The sequence below is a fragment of the Streptopelia decaocto genome, assembly GCF_964273445.1.
Source record: "Streptopelia decaocto genome assembly, chromosome: 2".
In the NCBI taxonomy this organism is placed as follows: Eukaryota; Metazoa; Chordata; class Aves; order Columbiformes; family Columbidae; genus Streptopelia; species Streptopelia decaocto.
In genome coordinates, this window is record NC_138655.1 from 98,964,487 (window position 1) to 98,982,927 (window position 18,441).

General features: G+C 42.7%; 2 protein-coding genes across 10 annotated transcripts in view; one reads left to right on the forward strand and one right to left on the reverse strand.

The window, feature by feature from the left end:
• SLC66A2 (solute carrier family 66 member 2) overlaps positions 1 to 18,441 on the forward strand; it is a 559,480-nt gene that overhangs the window by 449,313 nt on the left and 91,726 nt on the right. The window lies entirely within an intron of this gene.
• The window catches only part of NFATC1 (nuclear factor of activated T cells 1), a gene marked incomplete at its 5' end in the record, with an annotated part of 114,535 nt that overhangs the window by 79,548 nt on the left and 16,546 nt on the right, over positions 1 to 18,441 (reverse strand). For all 9 annotated transcript variants that reach the window (XM_082045407.1, XM_082045405.1, XM_082045403.1 and 6 more), the window contains one exon: positions 15,450 to 15,609. In XM_082045407.1, coding sequence (XP_081901533.1) covers positions 15,450 to 15,609 — 160 coding nt within the window. The remainder of the gene's footprint in view (positions 1 to 15,449; positions 15,610 to 18,441) is intronic.

Consider the following 18,441-nt stretch of genomic DNA (forward strand, 5'->3'; position numbering starts at 1 on the left):
TCTGTTTTTTTATATAGAAATAACTAAAAGAAGGAAAGCACTTCAAGGCCTTTTATAAAGACGCAGAGCAAGGATGACTTTGTAGCTGAAGGAGGAACTGGGTAGAAGGCGATCAAGTATCTCCAGCTCTGCCAGATAGGTTTTGCTTCATCAGACATACAGGGCTTGATTAGAGCAGAGAAAATTTTGTAACAAGTTTTTACTTATTTCCAGCCTGCTCTATGTTTAATCAATTTGTGCTTCAGCAGTCTTATAAAATAAAAACCAGCAACCGTGCCATGTGGCCGAGTAACCCTTTCTTCACCACACAAAACACAGCACTTCTCAGCCCTCTGGTTCCAACCCTTGCACTATTTACACCTGCATTCCTTGAGGAATAAAGCAGATTAAGCTCTTGTTCTTCAGAGTCAGAAAAGTGCTGTCTGCACGTATATGTTCCTCAAGACACGTTCTGCTTCCATTGTTTCAACCCTTAAAAAGTGTTGTCATCACATGCACAAGATTCATAAACATGCGATTTCTGACTTCTGTCTCAGAGCAGAAAAGGGCAGTGTGTTTTGCCAGTTCACTGCACACTTCTGGTCCTACTCTCCTTCCACAAGCCACCCTTTGATCCACCTGGTCTTACAGCTCCAATTATGCTGCAGTTTTATCTGAGAGCGTGCCTTCTATGAAAAGTATCTTAATGCAGCAATAAAAATAGGTCAGGTATAACTTATAGCTCAACTTCAAGGTTTTGACCTCCAAGACAGTTTGATTAAACTGTGAAAAATTCAGAGAGACTGGGTTTCATGCTTGAGTTGTTTGAGAGCAAAAGTGATGCCATTGGTTGATGTCACCTGTTTTACAAAAAAAAAAAAAAAAAAAAAAAATATCCTGTGACATTTATACCTTTAATAGAAAGCTGTAGTCTTTTGGCTTTTCAGTTTTGAAAGAAACAGAATTTAAACATTGATGCAACAGACCAGACTCTCTGACCAACAAGCGTAACATGAGCAGTTCTGCCCAACAGGCTACAAGCACTACAATGAACTGAAAGACCTGTGATCTCCAACAGGGAGTAAAAAAAAAAAAAAAGCACATAAGACCCTTAGATAAACTTTCTCAACATATAGAGACTATTTTCAATCTATTATTCTAAATATTGTCACATTGAGTAACATTATTTAGCAACAGCTGTTGCATTAGAATTTCATCCAAATACTGAAGAGCTAATACCACAACCCTGTTTAAAGCTAGTAAGACAGCCAAATAAAGTGTTGTGAATATTAATGGCAGAACTTGCCAATAAAAGCTTTACAGAGTAGTTTATCTGCTGCTACAAACGAATGACACCTTGTTGCAGCTGGTGTAGCAGGATGTCAGTGCACCACTGGAGTTTGAGGAAGACGCTGAGGGTATCACTTTCTCCTTCGAAGGGATGTACGATGAGTATTGGTGACCAGGATCTGTGTTTTCACACCCAAATCAAGACAGTCTCTGTATCAACCTGCTGATTTCAAACATGAGGCTCTGGCATGGGCCAAGTCACAAGCCAGAGACAGGAATGCCAAAATCTCAAAAGGCACTGCTCCTCGCCATCATACTCAAGCCTTACGTGGGTATATAAACAAAGAAGTAAACCTTGGTTCTGGCAAACTGGTAAGACCTTAAAGCCCACTGGGCCCGGTTACACATAATTACACACAACATATCAAGTCAAAAAGGTGATTCACAGCACCTAACTTCAACACCTACAGGCTGGACAACAACACGGTCTAGTCTCTTTGGCTGCCTTCACAGCCAGCAAAATGAGACATGCACTCTGAAGGTGTGACTTACCTGAGCTGTTTCAGATGTTCACACCAGCCTAAAATTAATAGCTCCCTAAACTCTATACCAACAAGCTTTACCCTGATTATAGAGGGAAACTAAGGCAATTAGCTCAGTTGCAGACATCTACTGTTAGCTGTATAAACCCAAAGCACAGATTTACAACTGTAACCAGCCTAGGCCACGGTTCAACGCAGGGGTGTCCCACAAACCCAGGGCAGTGCTACAAGAAAGGCACTCTGCTCTTAGCCCAAAGAGAGGAGGAGCAGAGCTGCTGTGAGAGACCCCTGCAGTGGCAGAGCCCACTACAAACACAACACTTGGTACCTTGCCATCACGCGTTTCAGGCAGTCATCCACAGCTTTTCACAGCAAGAGTACGAGACCATCAACTTGAATGGTGGTACTTTGCAGTCCTTTTCTCAGTCAAAGTCAACTCCACCACAGCTTCACTTCAGTGCTTACACTTCTCCACCTGGATTTTGGGGGCTGCAGCACCCTGGGCAGAGTCAGCCACAACAGGGGGCAGGCAATGGGTAGTCACAGATGGGAGATAGACACCTAACCAGCTCCACCCCAGCCTCCCTCCCAGTGCCGGAGATGGGATCAATAACCCTTCCTTCCCTCAGAGGAGAGCTGTGGCCAGGAGCAACTCCGTGCAAAGGCTGCAGCAACCCCTTTACTGCCCACCCCGCTCCCAGCAGCACTCCCAACCTCAGCTCTGGAGCACACGGGAAATTTGGGAACGGCATCAGGTACTTTTTGGGGGGCCTTGCTGTTACTGTTGCTTCAAAACTGGAACGCATGTTAAAATCGTAATAAAAAGGCAGTACTCCTGCTAATGTTCATTTTTATTCTAAATTCAAACTTACTTATATTACATAGCTTTCTAACATAAAAAGGGAAAGAGCTTTCACTAGTAACAGGAAAGTCAAGAAGCTAGAGGCCAAATTTGATCATATTTTTCTTTATGTTATTTTACTCAAGACTGGAAGAACAGAAGAATGCTTTCACTCATTAGACAATTTTTCTAAAAACATAGGATATTACAGCTAGACTTCTAGGTTAACGCTGCCCTGTGATTAGGGCAACTACTCAAGTAAAATCTACTCAGGCTGAAAGTTTCAGGGGCTTCATTTATGCTAGCAAAACTGCAGAGCTATAGCCCAGTGCCAGCATTGCCCCTGCACTGTCTTGCTCTTTGCAAAAACTCTCTGACCTGCCTCCATTTCAAGTAGGGCTCTTGCAGCCAGCAGTGGGGCTATGTCAGTTCACATATTTTAAGGTTTTCCTCACAACCGGGAGGGATTAGAAAATGAGGCTTTGATGTGTTCAGGACATGTGCTTGAGATTACTTGTGTACCTAGATGCTAGCACATGTACCTACAAGTTGTGGTATAAATTTGTTTGTCCCTGGCAGCTCATGTTTGCAGCTATGGGTGGGGTTTGTGTAAAATTCTATTACTGTATGCCATTTTGTAGTCAATAATACTCTATAACCTATATTCAGCAACAATATTTAAGTCTATATTGAGGAATATTACATTATTGCAGAATAAGAGCTAAGACACGTAAGGTCCACATAATGAAAACAATATCATTGGAAGAGAAGCAGATGAAAATTAATTCGAAAGCCATTTGGAAAATCATCACAGGATAATTAAAGATTATTGATAAATAAATGTCATCTATAAATTTTTCTTTTAAAAAGCCGCACATTCCAAGCCATTTTATGAATTTCTGTGTATATGGGGAGAGATTTAATATTTTATGTGGCTTTTTTTTATTCTGAGATGACAGGCACTATCTAAATACTTTTAAACACGTAAACACGACTGCTCCATGCTGTATTGTGTTTCAACCAGACAAAATACTCTCCATAGCACAGAAGGTGTTACAAGAACTTAATACAGAGTTCTGCAAAGAGCTGCAGGATTTGGGGGGGGTTTGCCCTTTTTTTTCAACAAGCATTGTTTTCTGTGGACTTCTGCACGGTGAAAAATCAAACCCACCCATACCAGTTACACTTCCTCAGCACTTCACAACTTTTAGACTGCTATTCCTCTTCAAGTCAATGAGATTTTACAGCTAAAGCTAAGCCCACATGCATTGCCAATTTTCTCTGGTGTTTTTCTCCTAGAAACACAGGCACTTTGTACATATATAGCAGTGAGACTGTATTAAAAGCCGCAGCAGGTGGAAAATAATACAGCCCAGGGAAGTTTTAGCTTTTGACTCTCCTCACAATCAACACTATGCACCAAGCACTACGAGGCACAGTAAATAAAGACATTTCACACAGACAAGCACAAAAATCTTCCAAAACAAAGAAAATTAAATTATCTTTCAACTAAAGAACGCACTGCAGTGCAAGACTAAATGAGCGATTCTAATTAAAACCACGCTGTGAATCTCCTACTTTCCACCACGAAAAAAAATCAGCTAGTGTTTGTGCATGTACAGCCACCCTCTAAAACCAGTCAAGCAGCTTCCCAGCCAAACAACGCAAGACGCAGCATCTCAGAACTACAAAACACATTGAAATAATTTCCATAGCAATCATAACAACAACATGCCAGGCCAGGACCTGCAGGGAGGCAGGGGGAAGGCAGTGGGAGCTGGGCCCCCCGCCGGCCCCAGTGCTGCCCGCTGTGCCAGGCCCACCGCCAGCAGCACCCATGCAGTGCTCATCCCCTCTCTCCACAGCTGCATCCAGCATCCCACAGGTGCATGCCGCCCCACTCACCAGCACTCACTTTGGCAATGGTCAGTGTCATCCAAAATAGCCACTCGCATCCCTCCTCCGCCCCGCACCCACAAGCAAAGTGTTAGGTCCCTGCACACACAGGCAAGAGAGCCACGGCGTGGGTAGTCCTGGCCCCCGGCAAGCACAGGCAACGCTGTGCAAGCCTTGCTTGAGTTTCTAAATCCTGACATACACCAACCATCTCAGGCTCAGGTCGCTCTCCTTGTGGTGCCACATCAGGCAGTAGCCTCAGGTGAAGACATCAAGAGAGGGGTGAAAACTTGGGACTAACCCTTTGTGCCTGAGCTGCACCTTGGCTTCACGCACGGCTCGACTTTGAGCAGCTCTCCAGAGATGAAATGTGATCTCTCTTCTGACCCACTCCCTTCTAGCTATTTATCTATCTGCACAGCCACGACATGCTGCGGGCTTCCCAAATGCTAGCCACTGTCCTTTCACAGGCAGAGAGCCAAGGGGATGTGTGGCTTATTAACGACAGCAAATATGGGCACCCCTGTCCTGCACAGAACATGCATGATACACTGATATTGCTATTTTGATGCAGGCACAGGGATCAGCTAAATATAGCAGACTTTAGTGACTGGTCTAAATTACAGACTTAAATGACATGAAGAAAGGTACAGTTTGCCCAAAGACAGAGGAAAGTATTGGGAAGATTTTGGATGGTGATGAGAATCTTAGTGCTAGCATCATTACGCCTGACTTGCTATCAAGACATCCAGTAAAAGCTTTAGAGACACAGGGGCTTCATGCCCATTGGATGTGGTCAGGCATAATGGTGGTGGAACAAAAAGAAGATGCGGTCATCCTAAGGGCTCCCAAAATCAAAGGGACCAAAGGCAGAAGCAGAGGAAAAGGAGGATCCAGTTAATAGAATTCACCTGAAAGCCATCAGAAGGAAGCAGCAACACACGGGCGGGAACCTGCAACCAATGCCCGAAGTGCACTGGATTTTTAAGAGGGACAACTTAATGGGTCTCCTGAAAAGCAGTAAAGAGATCTGTAAGAAGACAGTGCAAATTCTGCAACTTGCTCCCCTTTTTCCTGTTATTTTTGGGCAGTGGGCAGACCTGCATGCTCACGTGTGATACCCAATCTCTTGTAACACCCATGCAAGACAGTGAAAGTATTTTAATCCACGTTTTGCAACTGAGTAACCTCAGCAACAATAAGTGACACAATTAATTGCCAGTTAATCAATGTATTCTTGCTTGGTAGAAAACTAAAGCATATGTTCAACATTTAATCCCACTTCATGAAAATTTAGGGATGTACTGAAAAGCTCTATTGCACTTTGCTCAACCTCTTTTATATCTTTCCCCTACATTACATAGAACTGGACCAGCAAACTTTTTACATGAGCAGGATTGCAAGTGGCAAGGGAGAAGCTCCCTTCCTGGTAAGGACAATGGCTTTTTGCCAGGTTTCACATTTGGCAGTAACACCATGTTATCAGTGCCCAAAAGAGCAAAACTCATTGAAGGAGACTTTGGTGACTGTAACCCAAGTGCTAAGGAACTCCCAAAAATGTACCCAGGCTGTGCCTGCAAGTGTTGTTTACTGCTGTGAATAGGGCTGTATTTGAAATCTAGGCAGTAGCCTTTTAAATCCCAACGTACATCATGTCTGCATGCAAACCAAAAGCAGGAGTTCCTCTGCTTTATTAGGTACTGAAACATTAAAAACAGGTGTTTAAAAACCGTATTACAAATCTGTCTGCAACCTGTATTATTTTTACCATGTGTAAGTAAATTGATCGCTAGCACGTTTCAACTGCTTCAGTAAAAATATGCAACTGCTGCTAAATTATTTCTCAAACATGTGGAGGGAGGAGAAAGTTTATTTGATTTCACTGCACTGACAGCACGCAACATATTTTACTTAAGTGCATGTATATAGCAGATGCTGTAATGGATCATCTCCCTTTCACGGCATGTATCAAAGAAGATCTCAAGCTATTCTTCACAAGGAAAGAAATGATAAACCCCTTCTCATAATGAAAGCTGCAACGTACTTCAAGAGAGCAACTGAGTAATTTGACACCATATTTTCCACTGATTCAGCCTGTTAGTTGGAACAATGACTGATTAAAATGGAAAATGTATATTCTAACCACATATACTGATATTCCAGATTACAAGGTATGTTATGGATGTGATTTCTTATTCTTCTTACACATAAAAATTAGAAAGTACAAACAAGAAATTATTCCAATGGAGTTACATTGGTGTGAAAGTGATCTGAAATACAAGCTGGCCCCCAGTATAGCTTCATACAAAATGCGCACAATATATTTTCCATAATATATATGTTTTATGTAATTTGGAGTACTAAGAAGAATAAAAATAAATTTCTTGCCCTGAGATATTACTTTTAGGAATAGAGGACAGATGTCTAGTTGCCAAAGCAGACTTGTAAAAAATTAATCACCTGCCTCATGCAGGTTAGCAGTATTTGGCAGGTAGGTTAGCTCAGCCCATAATGAAGCATCTGGCTTTGGTAAAGCTGCATTTTAATTTTAACCGTGTTTCATTTCAGCTTTTGGGCACCCGTCAACATGTAATAATCCGACAAGTCTGGAGCAGATCTGCTGATTGATAACTTTGGTGTAGGTCTTCTCAACTGCAACCAAAACTCAGTAACAACTGTGGTTCACACCCAGACCACAGCCTCACGTATCATTTAAACCTCCCTGTAAAGCCATTTTAAGTCCAGTCCTTGACATCCTGCCCATCCACAGTCTTATTTTCTGAAAAATAGCTAAACTGACTAAGAGCCAGCAAACTCCTAAGCATGTGCTTCAATAAAGCAGGTTAAGATTAATGACTTCAAAAGTGCCCTAATACTGCTTTGAATGTGGTTTGGGGTTTTTTTTTGTAATGGAGGTCTGGTAATTTAAGGCAAGCAAGAGGTCTACCCATGTTGTAATTTTCCTTAGAAAAGTAGGTTCCTATTTGTAGCACTCTGGGTAGCCTCTTCTGGCTAACCAGAAGTGTCAGCAGCTCCTTCTCAGATGCTGGGAGGGCAGAAGGAGAGCTGCTGAAGCTCAGAGAGGTCTACAGAACCACAGCCTTCTGATTCTGCAATCCTCCTCACTTTTAGGTGTTTTCCCTGATGTATGCATTTTCAGTGAAAGGGTGCTTCTACCACAAATTTACTGGGAGAAAAAAACCACCACCAATCATCCTTGTGAGAGAGCAATTGCTAGACAGATGCAGAGGCCATGTTTTTTTTAATTAATACCTCAGGCACTAAAATAAAGTCCCCAAAAGACAAAGATCTATTAGAATAAGAATTAAGCAATTGTCAATTTTGTTTTTACATTACGACCATTTTTTAAGTTTTCAAATCTGCCAAAACCCTCAGGAATCTCACTGGCTGTTGTTTTTCTCTTCTTGTTTCACTTAAGCTGAATTGTTTCTTTCTAATACTTTTTTTTTTCAAAAAAGAAATATAAGAGAGAACAGATCACACTATGGGTTCCTGAGCTTTAGCACATCTTGACGGAGGGTATTAAGGAAGAAACTGGGAACATTTAGCCCTGTAAGCACATTTGCAGCAGCCTCACTAGCACTACCACAAATGCCTTTGCTGGGCTGCTGCGGCTTGTACAGGTACATTGCACATTGCTGCAAAGAAACTGCCTGTTTCAACTGCTATTTTTTTTTCCATCTTCACTGAACTACACCCACCAACAGATACTCCCCAGGTCCACAGACATATTTGCACTTTATTTAGTTATGGAGAAGGGGGATTTTTCTTATCTTGCTTGGGACCTGACCACTTGTGGAAAAGGGGAATGGCAACTTCTAAATAGAAAATTTGAAGACATAGCGAGAGACAGAGAATCTGCAATTTTCAGCAGGAGTGATGCAATATTAAAAAGGGGACAAAAACGACGGAAAGGAGAAAAAAAGCATAGCACTCAAACCATCAAGGATGAGGCGTGATTACTCCCTGGAGTGCAGTGACACATGTTTTTGAGGTATACTTCCAAAATAATGATGAAGCGCCCTTTTCTGTCAATGTGCACAAAAAGCTCTGCCCAAACTGCAAACAATTCTCCTAGTGAAAGGATACAGCATGAGACCTGCGAACGAAGTAAATGAGGAATAAGAGAAGAAAAGACTACTACATTTATATTCTGTCTTTCTTGGTCTTGCAGAGACTTCCATGACATTTTTTCTAGACACTTAGAATGTGTGTGCTGCTGGTCACCAAAACCAGCCCCACAAAGGAAGCAGAAAGGATGCCTCTGTGAGCTGTGGTGGGGATGAAGATGACTCCTTTGCTTCCTTCCTAGGTCTAGCCTAGAAGGTCTTTGCCTTATCAACCACCACCAGAGGACAGCCAGAAGATATCCCACACACTGAGAATAATGCCACCAACTCCCTTGTTGCAAAGGACAAGGCAGAAAGGTAACCGGGAGAGGCCAAGGAAGAGGAAAGCCGGGAGCTGGTATCATCATCCCCTTTCTCGAGTGAATGGAGACAGCAACAACAGAGGAGTAGGCACGCCTTCCATCCCCTCCTCCCTCAAGGCCACTAACTTCTGCTTTGAGGGCGGCTAGTGAGTCCAAACTGAAGGCAAACCTAGGATGTTGGGCTAAATCCTTTGGGCTGGAAAGCCAGGTTGAATATCTCAGCGTCCTAACAGCTGGAATACATATTGTGGTGTCCGTCAGGCCAAGCGTGGGTGAGCTCTCATTTTTAAAGCAGAGTGCATTCCCCAAGTGCTGGCTGGTAGAAACTTCGTTTTTCATTTGGAAGGGGCTGTTACACCAAATAGCAGAGGCCTGACCCCAGGACTGCTCATAAATCAGAGCTGAAGGTGCATTTTCAGGGTCGTAAAATCTTCCCCAGCTGACAGCAGCACACTTTACAGAGCAGCTCCCTTCTGGACTTGGTCCTTCTCAGGAAGGCCATAAGCTACCTATATGGCTATGCTTGTGGAGATAACCTGTGGGACCAGCTTCATGGGAAATATCGAAAAAGAGAAACTCCCCCCTTTACAAAACACAATCTTCTAATGATGAAAAACCATGATAAAAAGCTTTGAATGGGAATTTTTATATTCATTGGATTTATAGAAGCAACAGCAGCCTTAGAACATCTGCCAAATCATTCTGTTTTTCAGTTTTGATTATGTCTGCCAGTTTGAGGCTAGCTTTAACCATACAGATGCAAGAAGTGAGAAAGTCATTCAGCTTAGATTTATTTTTAAGAAGTACTAGCTGTCTAAAACAAGGCTATAAAAATGTAGGCTCCCTGTCTGGTTTGTTGTATGGTTGCATGGCTTTGTGCTATTAATTGCAACCTGGCTAACAGGTGCTTGTCAATGTCTTTATATCCCCGCCATATGAAAGGATTATATTTCCATCTGGATAAAAGACTGATGCTGTCTTCTAAAACAAAGTTAAGAGCAGCACAGAGAGGAAGCCCACTGTGGCACGACAAGCTGAATCACTGCTTACTAACACAAATATGCCTGCTTCTCTGCTTTGATAGACCCAGAGAGGGAAGGGGAAAGAGGCTAGCATTTTTTTCCACATTCACTCCTCTTGGTGAGGTGTCAGATGGCCATGAGTTGGACTCACCAGGGACTGTTTTCCTTTCAGTTCCCTCGACTGATCCAGCAACAGTCACAGCCCTGTTGCTTAAAACAAACCCAGAGCACTGGGGTACTCCTACCAAGAAAAGCACTTATGCACACACTGCAGGTACATGAGAAGTCCCATATTGTGTACTTAAAAATTAACCATGGGCTCACTCTTTCTGTGCAGCATCAGAGCACTGCTGTGAAGGACTTGGCCCACTCTGTCTGGAAGAGCCTTCATCTCGGAATTCTTATCCCTTCATCTCCTTCCTGTTGCCGACAATGAACACCTCTTTCCAGTCTTTTCCTTCACCTCATTTCTCTCTTCTTCCCATCTTTCCTTCCATATAACTGCACAACCCTTTACCTCACGCTGTTAGCTGCTTGTGAAGCCAGGTGCATGAGAAGTGTTATATGAGACGGTGATGTCAAAACGTAAAGCCCCAACCTGAATGCATTCACAACTAGCTGAACGGACTGCTGTCCCTGAAATTGCAGTGGTTCGATCGACAAGGCTTTCTATTCCTTGAGGGGTTTGCAAAAGGTATTCATAGCTCTTCGGTCCGGAAGATTAAAGGACTCTGATAGATATCTGTGGTGGCCAGCACCTGGAACTGGACTACTTGAGCTCATTATCTGAAAGCAACAAAACAAACGGATCCATGGGAAACAAATGATAACACACTCCATGTGTTACTGTGGTGCACAAATAGCTCAGAGGCATGTCGGTGCCTAATTATGGTGATGTGGAGATGTACAAAAATACAGAGACACCAATTGCTCTAGAGAAGATTTTTGACACTTGTTAGTCATAAGGGGATTTTAAAATCCCAACATATGCCTCAAGGCCTTTGAAAATCTGACTCAAAGTACCTACTTGAGATCTTGTCAAGAAATGACCCAAGCCAGCTCTTGTGAGCAAGACTCCCGGCACAAACAACATTTTGACTATATAAATCAGCAGACAAATCGTTGTGTTTTGCCTACAAAATGAGGGGGTTCAGACTATTTGTCTATTCACAGGCTCAGACCAAATTCTGTATTGGAGTCCACAAGCCATAGGCAACCTCTACCATCACACTGCAAAGTGATACAGTGAAAGGCAAGGCAGCATTCACTGTATCTTCAATATCATCTTATTTTTCCAAAAGGAAAAAAAAAAATTGGCTAGTACTGATTACCTAGACAAAAATGGAAAAACCCCACAATTTATTTTCTTCCCTTTTTCTAACCAATTTATCTGCCTCACGTCAAGAGTGATCTTGAAAAATATTCTTGGCATATTTTGTGTCAAAAAAACTAATAATAATCATGACTTTTGAAAGTGCTTACTACACTGTTCTGTGCATTTGAATATTTTCTTTCACCCTTTAGTCCAGTCTTTTATGGGAGTAAATCATACCCTTTAATTAAACATTCTTGAGTATTTGGATTTTATCTCACAGATACACCCCACCCTGCTTGTAAAAATTCCATCTCGGGCAGCTAAAGTACTTGACTTATTCCAAAGATGAGTTATTAATTAGAATATCTATAGACTGTATGTTTATAATCTGGTGCCATCCCTCCCCAGGGATCCTAAACTTTTATCTGCCAGATTGCTTACCTGCAGCTGAAACAGAGCCATCGCTGGCTGGAATGTAACCCCCACCTTGTTCAACTCCTCACCACCACTTTTAAAATTAAGAAAGGGAGGTATGTCCAAGTGGAGGGCATATTTAAGACATTCTGGATGTAAACCCCTTGAAGCAAATTCACCTCACTTAAAATATGGCTGTGGCTGTCTAACTCCGTGGGTTTCCTGAAGTCCCCATTCACTTCATCTTGCTCCATTCAGAGAAATCCTCACCCTAGTCATGAACTCCTAGAAAAATGGAAGTGCCAGCAGGATGCTAAAAGGCGTGATTCTGCTTCCCAAAGTGGTCCTGGGCTTCACCCACAACTGGCACGACGTGCAGCTTCCTAACGCCTGACGCCAGCTGGGGCACCGGCCCCATTCTGACTCAGAGAAGGGAGCACCTCTGTCTGAAATCACCAAAGGCAACGACAACTCACAAAACGCTTCCCTGAGCCAAGGGGCAAAAGCCAGTGCCAGCTGTGAGCTCACCAGCACCACTCCCCGGCACCGCTCGCCTGCCAATCTTCTGCAGCATTTTTAGCTCACTAGGTGCGCCAGCTTATCCCGCTCTCAAAACGTTTAGCAATTGAGAACAGCGATAGCTTGGGGCTCCCACGGCAGCCACACACCCAAACAGGCAAAGGCGAAACATGAGAGAGAGGAATATTGCGTTACCAGGCTCATTAGCACTCACGGGCAGCTTGAAGACCTCAAAATTGTATAATTCCTAAGCAGAGAAGGGAAGGTGCAGCCATCCCACAGAAGGAAATCCATAGGAAATCCTGCTGGCATGGCATATGGCTGGAAGACAGGCCACAGGAGTCTCCAGTGAGCAAGCCCCACGCAGATGATGGAGGATAAGGAACAAGTGGTGCCTTTCATCACCAGGTTGGGGCAAGAGAAAAGTCACCAGCCTGGAGGAGCTGCTAGAGCCAAAGTAAAAATTGGTCTCCAACCCTGGACTTCATGTCACACCCACAAGAGACTCCATCCCGTCTACACCACCACTCTCCTTGTCCCGCATGCTTGCCCTGGAAACTTCGATTATTGGACCCTTCCACCTCTTACACAAAGAGATGGAGCAGCTGCAAGGGAGCTAACATTGCCTGGAAAAAAATGATAAACACACTCCAGCTGCAGAAAAAGCAACCTCCTGACAATTCTGCTGGGGAACTGTGCCATGAGCAGTGGATTCTTTTTGGATTTACTCTTCCTCTGCCTTAGCATGCCCTACACATATGTGAAAGTATTAGTGTGAGAAAACCTCCTGTTTTAGGATGCAGGATGATAGTGAGAGGAGGTTTGAAATGGAGAAAGGAGGAAGAAACTTCTTCCACATTCTCCTCTTGAAGGTGAAGAGCTTTAACAAAAGCAGAATTTAATCAAGCTCCCTCAAAACGGCAACACAAGAAAGACCTGACTGCCCACGGGGGGCAAAAAAATAATGCAAAAGGCAGTGCAAGACCTCAGAGACATTTTATGATGGGTTTCACTGGGTCAACACAAACAAAAACACTGGGAAAAAATAAAGGAAAAAGCTTGATCCAAAATCTCACACCTGAAGGCATTCAGGCACTGTTTGAGTTTACACCTGACTGTGAACATTGAAGACTGGGTCCTTTCTGTGTAACACAGTGGACTGAATCAAACCTGACCAAAACACCTATAATATCTGGAAATACATTCATTCAGAGATGCATTTCACAGGTTTTATCAGTCGCCAGATTATCAGAAGTTATCCCCTAGATTTCCTCCTCCTTTCATTTACTTAGAAGTACTTTTTTTTTTTTTAAGTACTTATGTATTTGTAAGTACTTACTGTTTCTCTACTAAAAGTATTTCAAAGTACTTTCTTTTTTGGAAGTACTTCTCATCCATCAATCCAACTCTGGATTCAGTCTGAAGCTTTTAAGTATTTCATTAAACAGACAACTCTAGCTGGGATGGCAATGTCGGCATGGAGAGGTTCTTCCTGGCCCTCTTCATGTTTCAGTTCTTTTGGAGAAAAGGATGTTCAGGTTGTAATAAAAGAACTGAAAAATACATTAATCTTTATCAAACCGGTAGAGCAAATTGACAGAGCACGGACTGGCTGCTTCCTCCCCTCTCCCTTCATGCCCTTCCACAGTTTCCTCTCCTCTTTCTGACACTTGTTTTGTTTGGAAGCAGCACACTCACTCCCCACAGACCGGGACAGGGGATGAGAGGGGAAATGTCTGGACGCATTTAGTCCAATTAAATGTTGGCATCACATTCAGTCTTTCCAAAAAGCACGTAGAAAACTTTAAACACCAGGCTGGCTGCTGTGAATTGATGCCTCCCCATTTACATTTCCTTGCATCAAGCCACAGAGTAGGTATTAATTGTCATCAGGTGTGTCTGCCGCAAACCCCTCTTTAATATAATTCACAAATGTTCTGCTAAAACCTTTTGTCTTTCAGCAGATGACTCCCATAATCCCATGTCACTGATGAGTTTTGGCAGAGCTCAAGAGTGAACTGTGTTTGCTGCTGACAACTCCCCTCACTTTCTTTTTTCAGCTGCCACAGTAGCACACAAAATCCATAGTGGCCTTCCCTGCCTGATGTTATCTCAAACTTGCATGTTCCTTCAAACTATGTGTTTGCTAACAGGGCTTTACATCAAATAAACGCACACCAGCCCTGCACGTATGGTCTGTAACCTCGTGTGGAGCCACCCAGCCTTTCGACAAGCCGCTTCTCCCACGGGCAGAGCTGTGGCACAAACCCAGCAGCGTGAGCCTCCCTCCCACAGACAGTGCCTGACACCCGTGGGTCCCACAGCACCTGGGCAGGGATACAACCTGCACTCGGGGTCACAGTCCCAGTGGAAGGCACTGTGATTTTAACTTCTGGGTGAGCGAAGAAGCAGCTGAGGAGGGACAGGCACAGTTGGCTCCCTCCCATGGCTTTTTCTTTTTTTTTGTTTTAAACAACTAAATCTTGTTCTTCCCACTCCCAAGAAAAGTCCTTTAAAAATGAATGAGACTAGTCATATAAATGAATTAAGGGTCACTTTACAGTGTTATTAAATTAAATGCTTTATATGCAGTAACTGAAGAGTTCAGTAGAATTCATGAAACTAGATTTAGAACTCAGATGCTTTCCAGAGCAGATGGAGGGGTTTAAGGAACTAAACAGAAGAAACTCCAAAAGCCTCACTCCACTCAGCAGTCACTGCAACATCCAAACCAGTGACAGGCTTCCACATTATTGCTACAGCTCTGTCCTCCAACATGTGTTCACAGCTCTGATTAATCCATCCACAAGCTAAGGACTAAGTGTACTGGGGCACGTCCCCAGCTGATTTGAGTATAAACTGCATGTCTGGAATCTGAATGCACAGATTGGTCCGTGGTGACCACTTGCCAGCAGAACACTTACTGAGCTGTATACGGACAGAGCAGCAATCTGCTCGTGCCATATTCACATTGCTAAGAGCAAGTGGGTTCTCTTGCCTTGTTTTTAATAAAAGCTTGGTCCATCCCTTTTAAAACACACCATAAGATGCACTTGTGCACAGAAATCTTTGAGGACAGGAAAAATCTCCAATCACATTTCAGTTTTGCAGAAGAAAGGGTGCTGACCACAGAGCGCTGAGATAAACAACCTGTGCTACTCATTACACACTTTGGTACCTGCACAATAGGGTGGCCTCCCGCAGATGCCTTCACAGCCCCTCGACTGCCTTCTGTCTCGTAATGAGCTCGGTGGTGGGATTTCGGCTGCACTTCAATCCGCAGTTCATAAGGTCCTGAGTGAGATGGCAGCTGCCAATCAAGAGCAGGCAGGGATGGGCTATAATGGAAAGGAAAATGTATTAAAAATTAACATCAAGTATACTATCATAAACCACAAATATCCAGCACTATTACTTTAGAGACTGTGTTTCGCAGTTCATCCTTCACCATCTTACATTTAAAATTTCATCAATATGGATAATGCCATGACATAAGTAATTTAGAAGGTAATGGCTCTTTTACGAAGATTTATCGGTCGAGCACATCTGATGGTCCAGATGCTATCCCATTTGTAAACAAAATGGAAAAACGTTAAGACACAACTTACAAATATCTTAATGTATTGATCATTGAACCAAAAGGAGAAAGGTAGACAGAAAGATGCAGAGGAATTTAAGGAAGAGGATTTCTGCTGTGAAAGTGAACTCCGAACCAACTCTGGAGAAGTTCTGCATCGAATGAATCTAATAGATTTCAACAAATCTGCTCAGTTTACAGGGGGTGGAAAGAAGAAAGAAAAAAAAAGAAAAAAATACTTCCCAGCTTCCTTGCCAAGACAAAACACGTCAGAGAGTCTCAAAGTGAAGCCAATCTCCTTCTGGTTCATGCACTGCAAGGGAACAAGCTCTGAAGTCAGAACTTGCTGACAAATCCTACTAAGGATGACGCACAAACCCAAAGGAAAATCCAGTTCCCTCTTCCAGCCCTCTACTGACTCTGCAATTAACTACAATATTAAGGACTCATTACCACCACACAAGCAAGCAGTCCCAACAGCATGCGATGGTGGAGAAGTCTCATTCTTAGAAACCCACTCCCAGTGTAAAACCACACTTGAAAAGAGTAAGGAGAGCTCAACTGTAAGAAATGCCAAGCTGATGCTTCGGGATAAAAAAACAAACAAACAAAAACCAAACAAGCACTGTTGAAACATTGTTAGGCCTGAGACAAAAGTATTGATCTTAAAAACAAAGCAAAAAGCTTCATGATGAAAACACTAATCTTACATGTAGCATATATTCTCTCCTTTGGTGAATTCTCCTCACCAGATGTCCTTCAAAAGCCTTTACAACTGGTTAAATGGCACAGCTGCAACACACTACTCTGTCCTCTCACACCAAACTTTATTATCTCTCCCATAAGCCCAGAGAAGGTGACCAGCAAGCAGAAAATCACAGTCCTCAACCCTTTTCTTGTTGCCACAGGCTGGGACTACCTGCCATGGTGAGAGGGCTCATCCTGCCACAGGGTGCAGACAAGGAAGCTGAAGGACTAATTATCTCTCACCCCTGTCTGCAAGGAGGCTGCCCACTGGGGATTTACCAGTTCCCCACCTGGCTGCTACAGGCTGGTGCAAGGGCAGTCCGAGCAGCCTGAATCACAGCTGAAATGTGCTGGCTGGGAGAGAAAGGATGCAGAAGAGCTTCCACGCTGGATGTGTGTATTACAAGCACATATTCAGCTGGAGACTGAATACTCCATCTTACCATCCCAGTGATCCACACAGGCAATTCACCATTATATATCACCACTATTCTTTGCCTAGCACTTTAGGTACACATACTTCAGTCTGAAAAAGTCTCAAAAAAAAAAAAAGTTCTGGATAAACTACATTTGACTAATGATAAATGACAAAAAGAGGAGCAAAACAGATGTGTCTCTCCTGGTGATGATGAACACACATTTTTAAACAGATGTTTCTGGTTTTAAGTAGATTCTCACTTGATGGAACTTTTTTTTTTTTTTTTTCCGAGGACACAACATCTATGAGATTAGAAATTTTTATCACTTAATTAAAAAGGACATCTCTGGCCAACAGCACATAGCCCTCAAGTGAAGAGGGATTTTTTTAAGATCCATGGAAGTAAGTAATAGTTCTATAACTAATTACGTCTTATTAAAAAAAAAAAATTCACAAAACCCTCTTTCAAATCAGCAGCTGAAAATGTCAGTATAATTAATTTGTAAAATTCATGTTCTCAAACAAAGCCTTAAAACAAAAACACAGTTTGCTGTTAGCCTACAATCTATCATCAAAATTCCAAAATACCACCTGCCCAATTATAAATTGACAGTTAATGGCAGTTTTCCTGATAAAGGAAGCAGAGTGGTGCATTTAACAGTGTCACGGGCTGGAGCTGTCAGAGCTATTTCCTATGCTAGGTTATCTTCATCATCCACTTCATCATTTCCTGCGGCTAAACGTGGTTAAAGGAAAAAGTCACCAAGCAAATGGTGTAGTGGTAAAATCTAATCTGGTTGCTGCAAATAAACCTTATCAAATTGAAAAGGTCCAAACCACTTTCATCTAGCCAGCATTACATGAAGGGGAGAAGAGCCCCTCCTGGGTGGCAGGGAGAAGAGAAATAAAAGGCCTTCACGCAGTCTTCCTATCAAATATACGTTGGTATATTTCCCTCAGATTGAATTTTCCACCACCTGAAAACTTGTCCCATTCCTTTCTACACCAGAATAAATCTAACTGTAGTCCTCCTAAATGCTGTAATGAGGGATGGTTGTTTCAAGGCAGGTTCACAAAACCTGGCATTAGGCTGTAGAAAACTCGCTCTATGTAACTCCGTCCTACATAAATCAGATTACAAAACAGATGAATAGTGATTTATTTTGCATACACCAGATACAAAATATGATTAAATCAAAAACAGATTATCCAGTCTGGCTGACTTCTGCCTTTAGCAGAAAGATTTATCAAGTTACAAAAAGAAAAAAAAAAAAGATACTAAGGAGCACGCTGGAATATAGACAGGGAAGAAACAAAGCCAAAAACTTCCATTAACTTTGCGAAGGTGTTTAAGCCCCATTTTCACATGATCGCTATGCATTTGGGAATTAAATTACCATTACACTTTCAAAGTTGCTAGATGTCCAA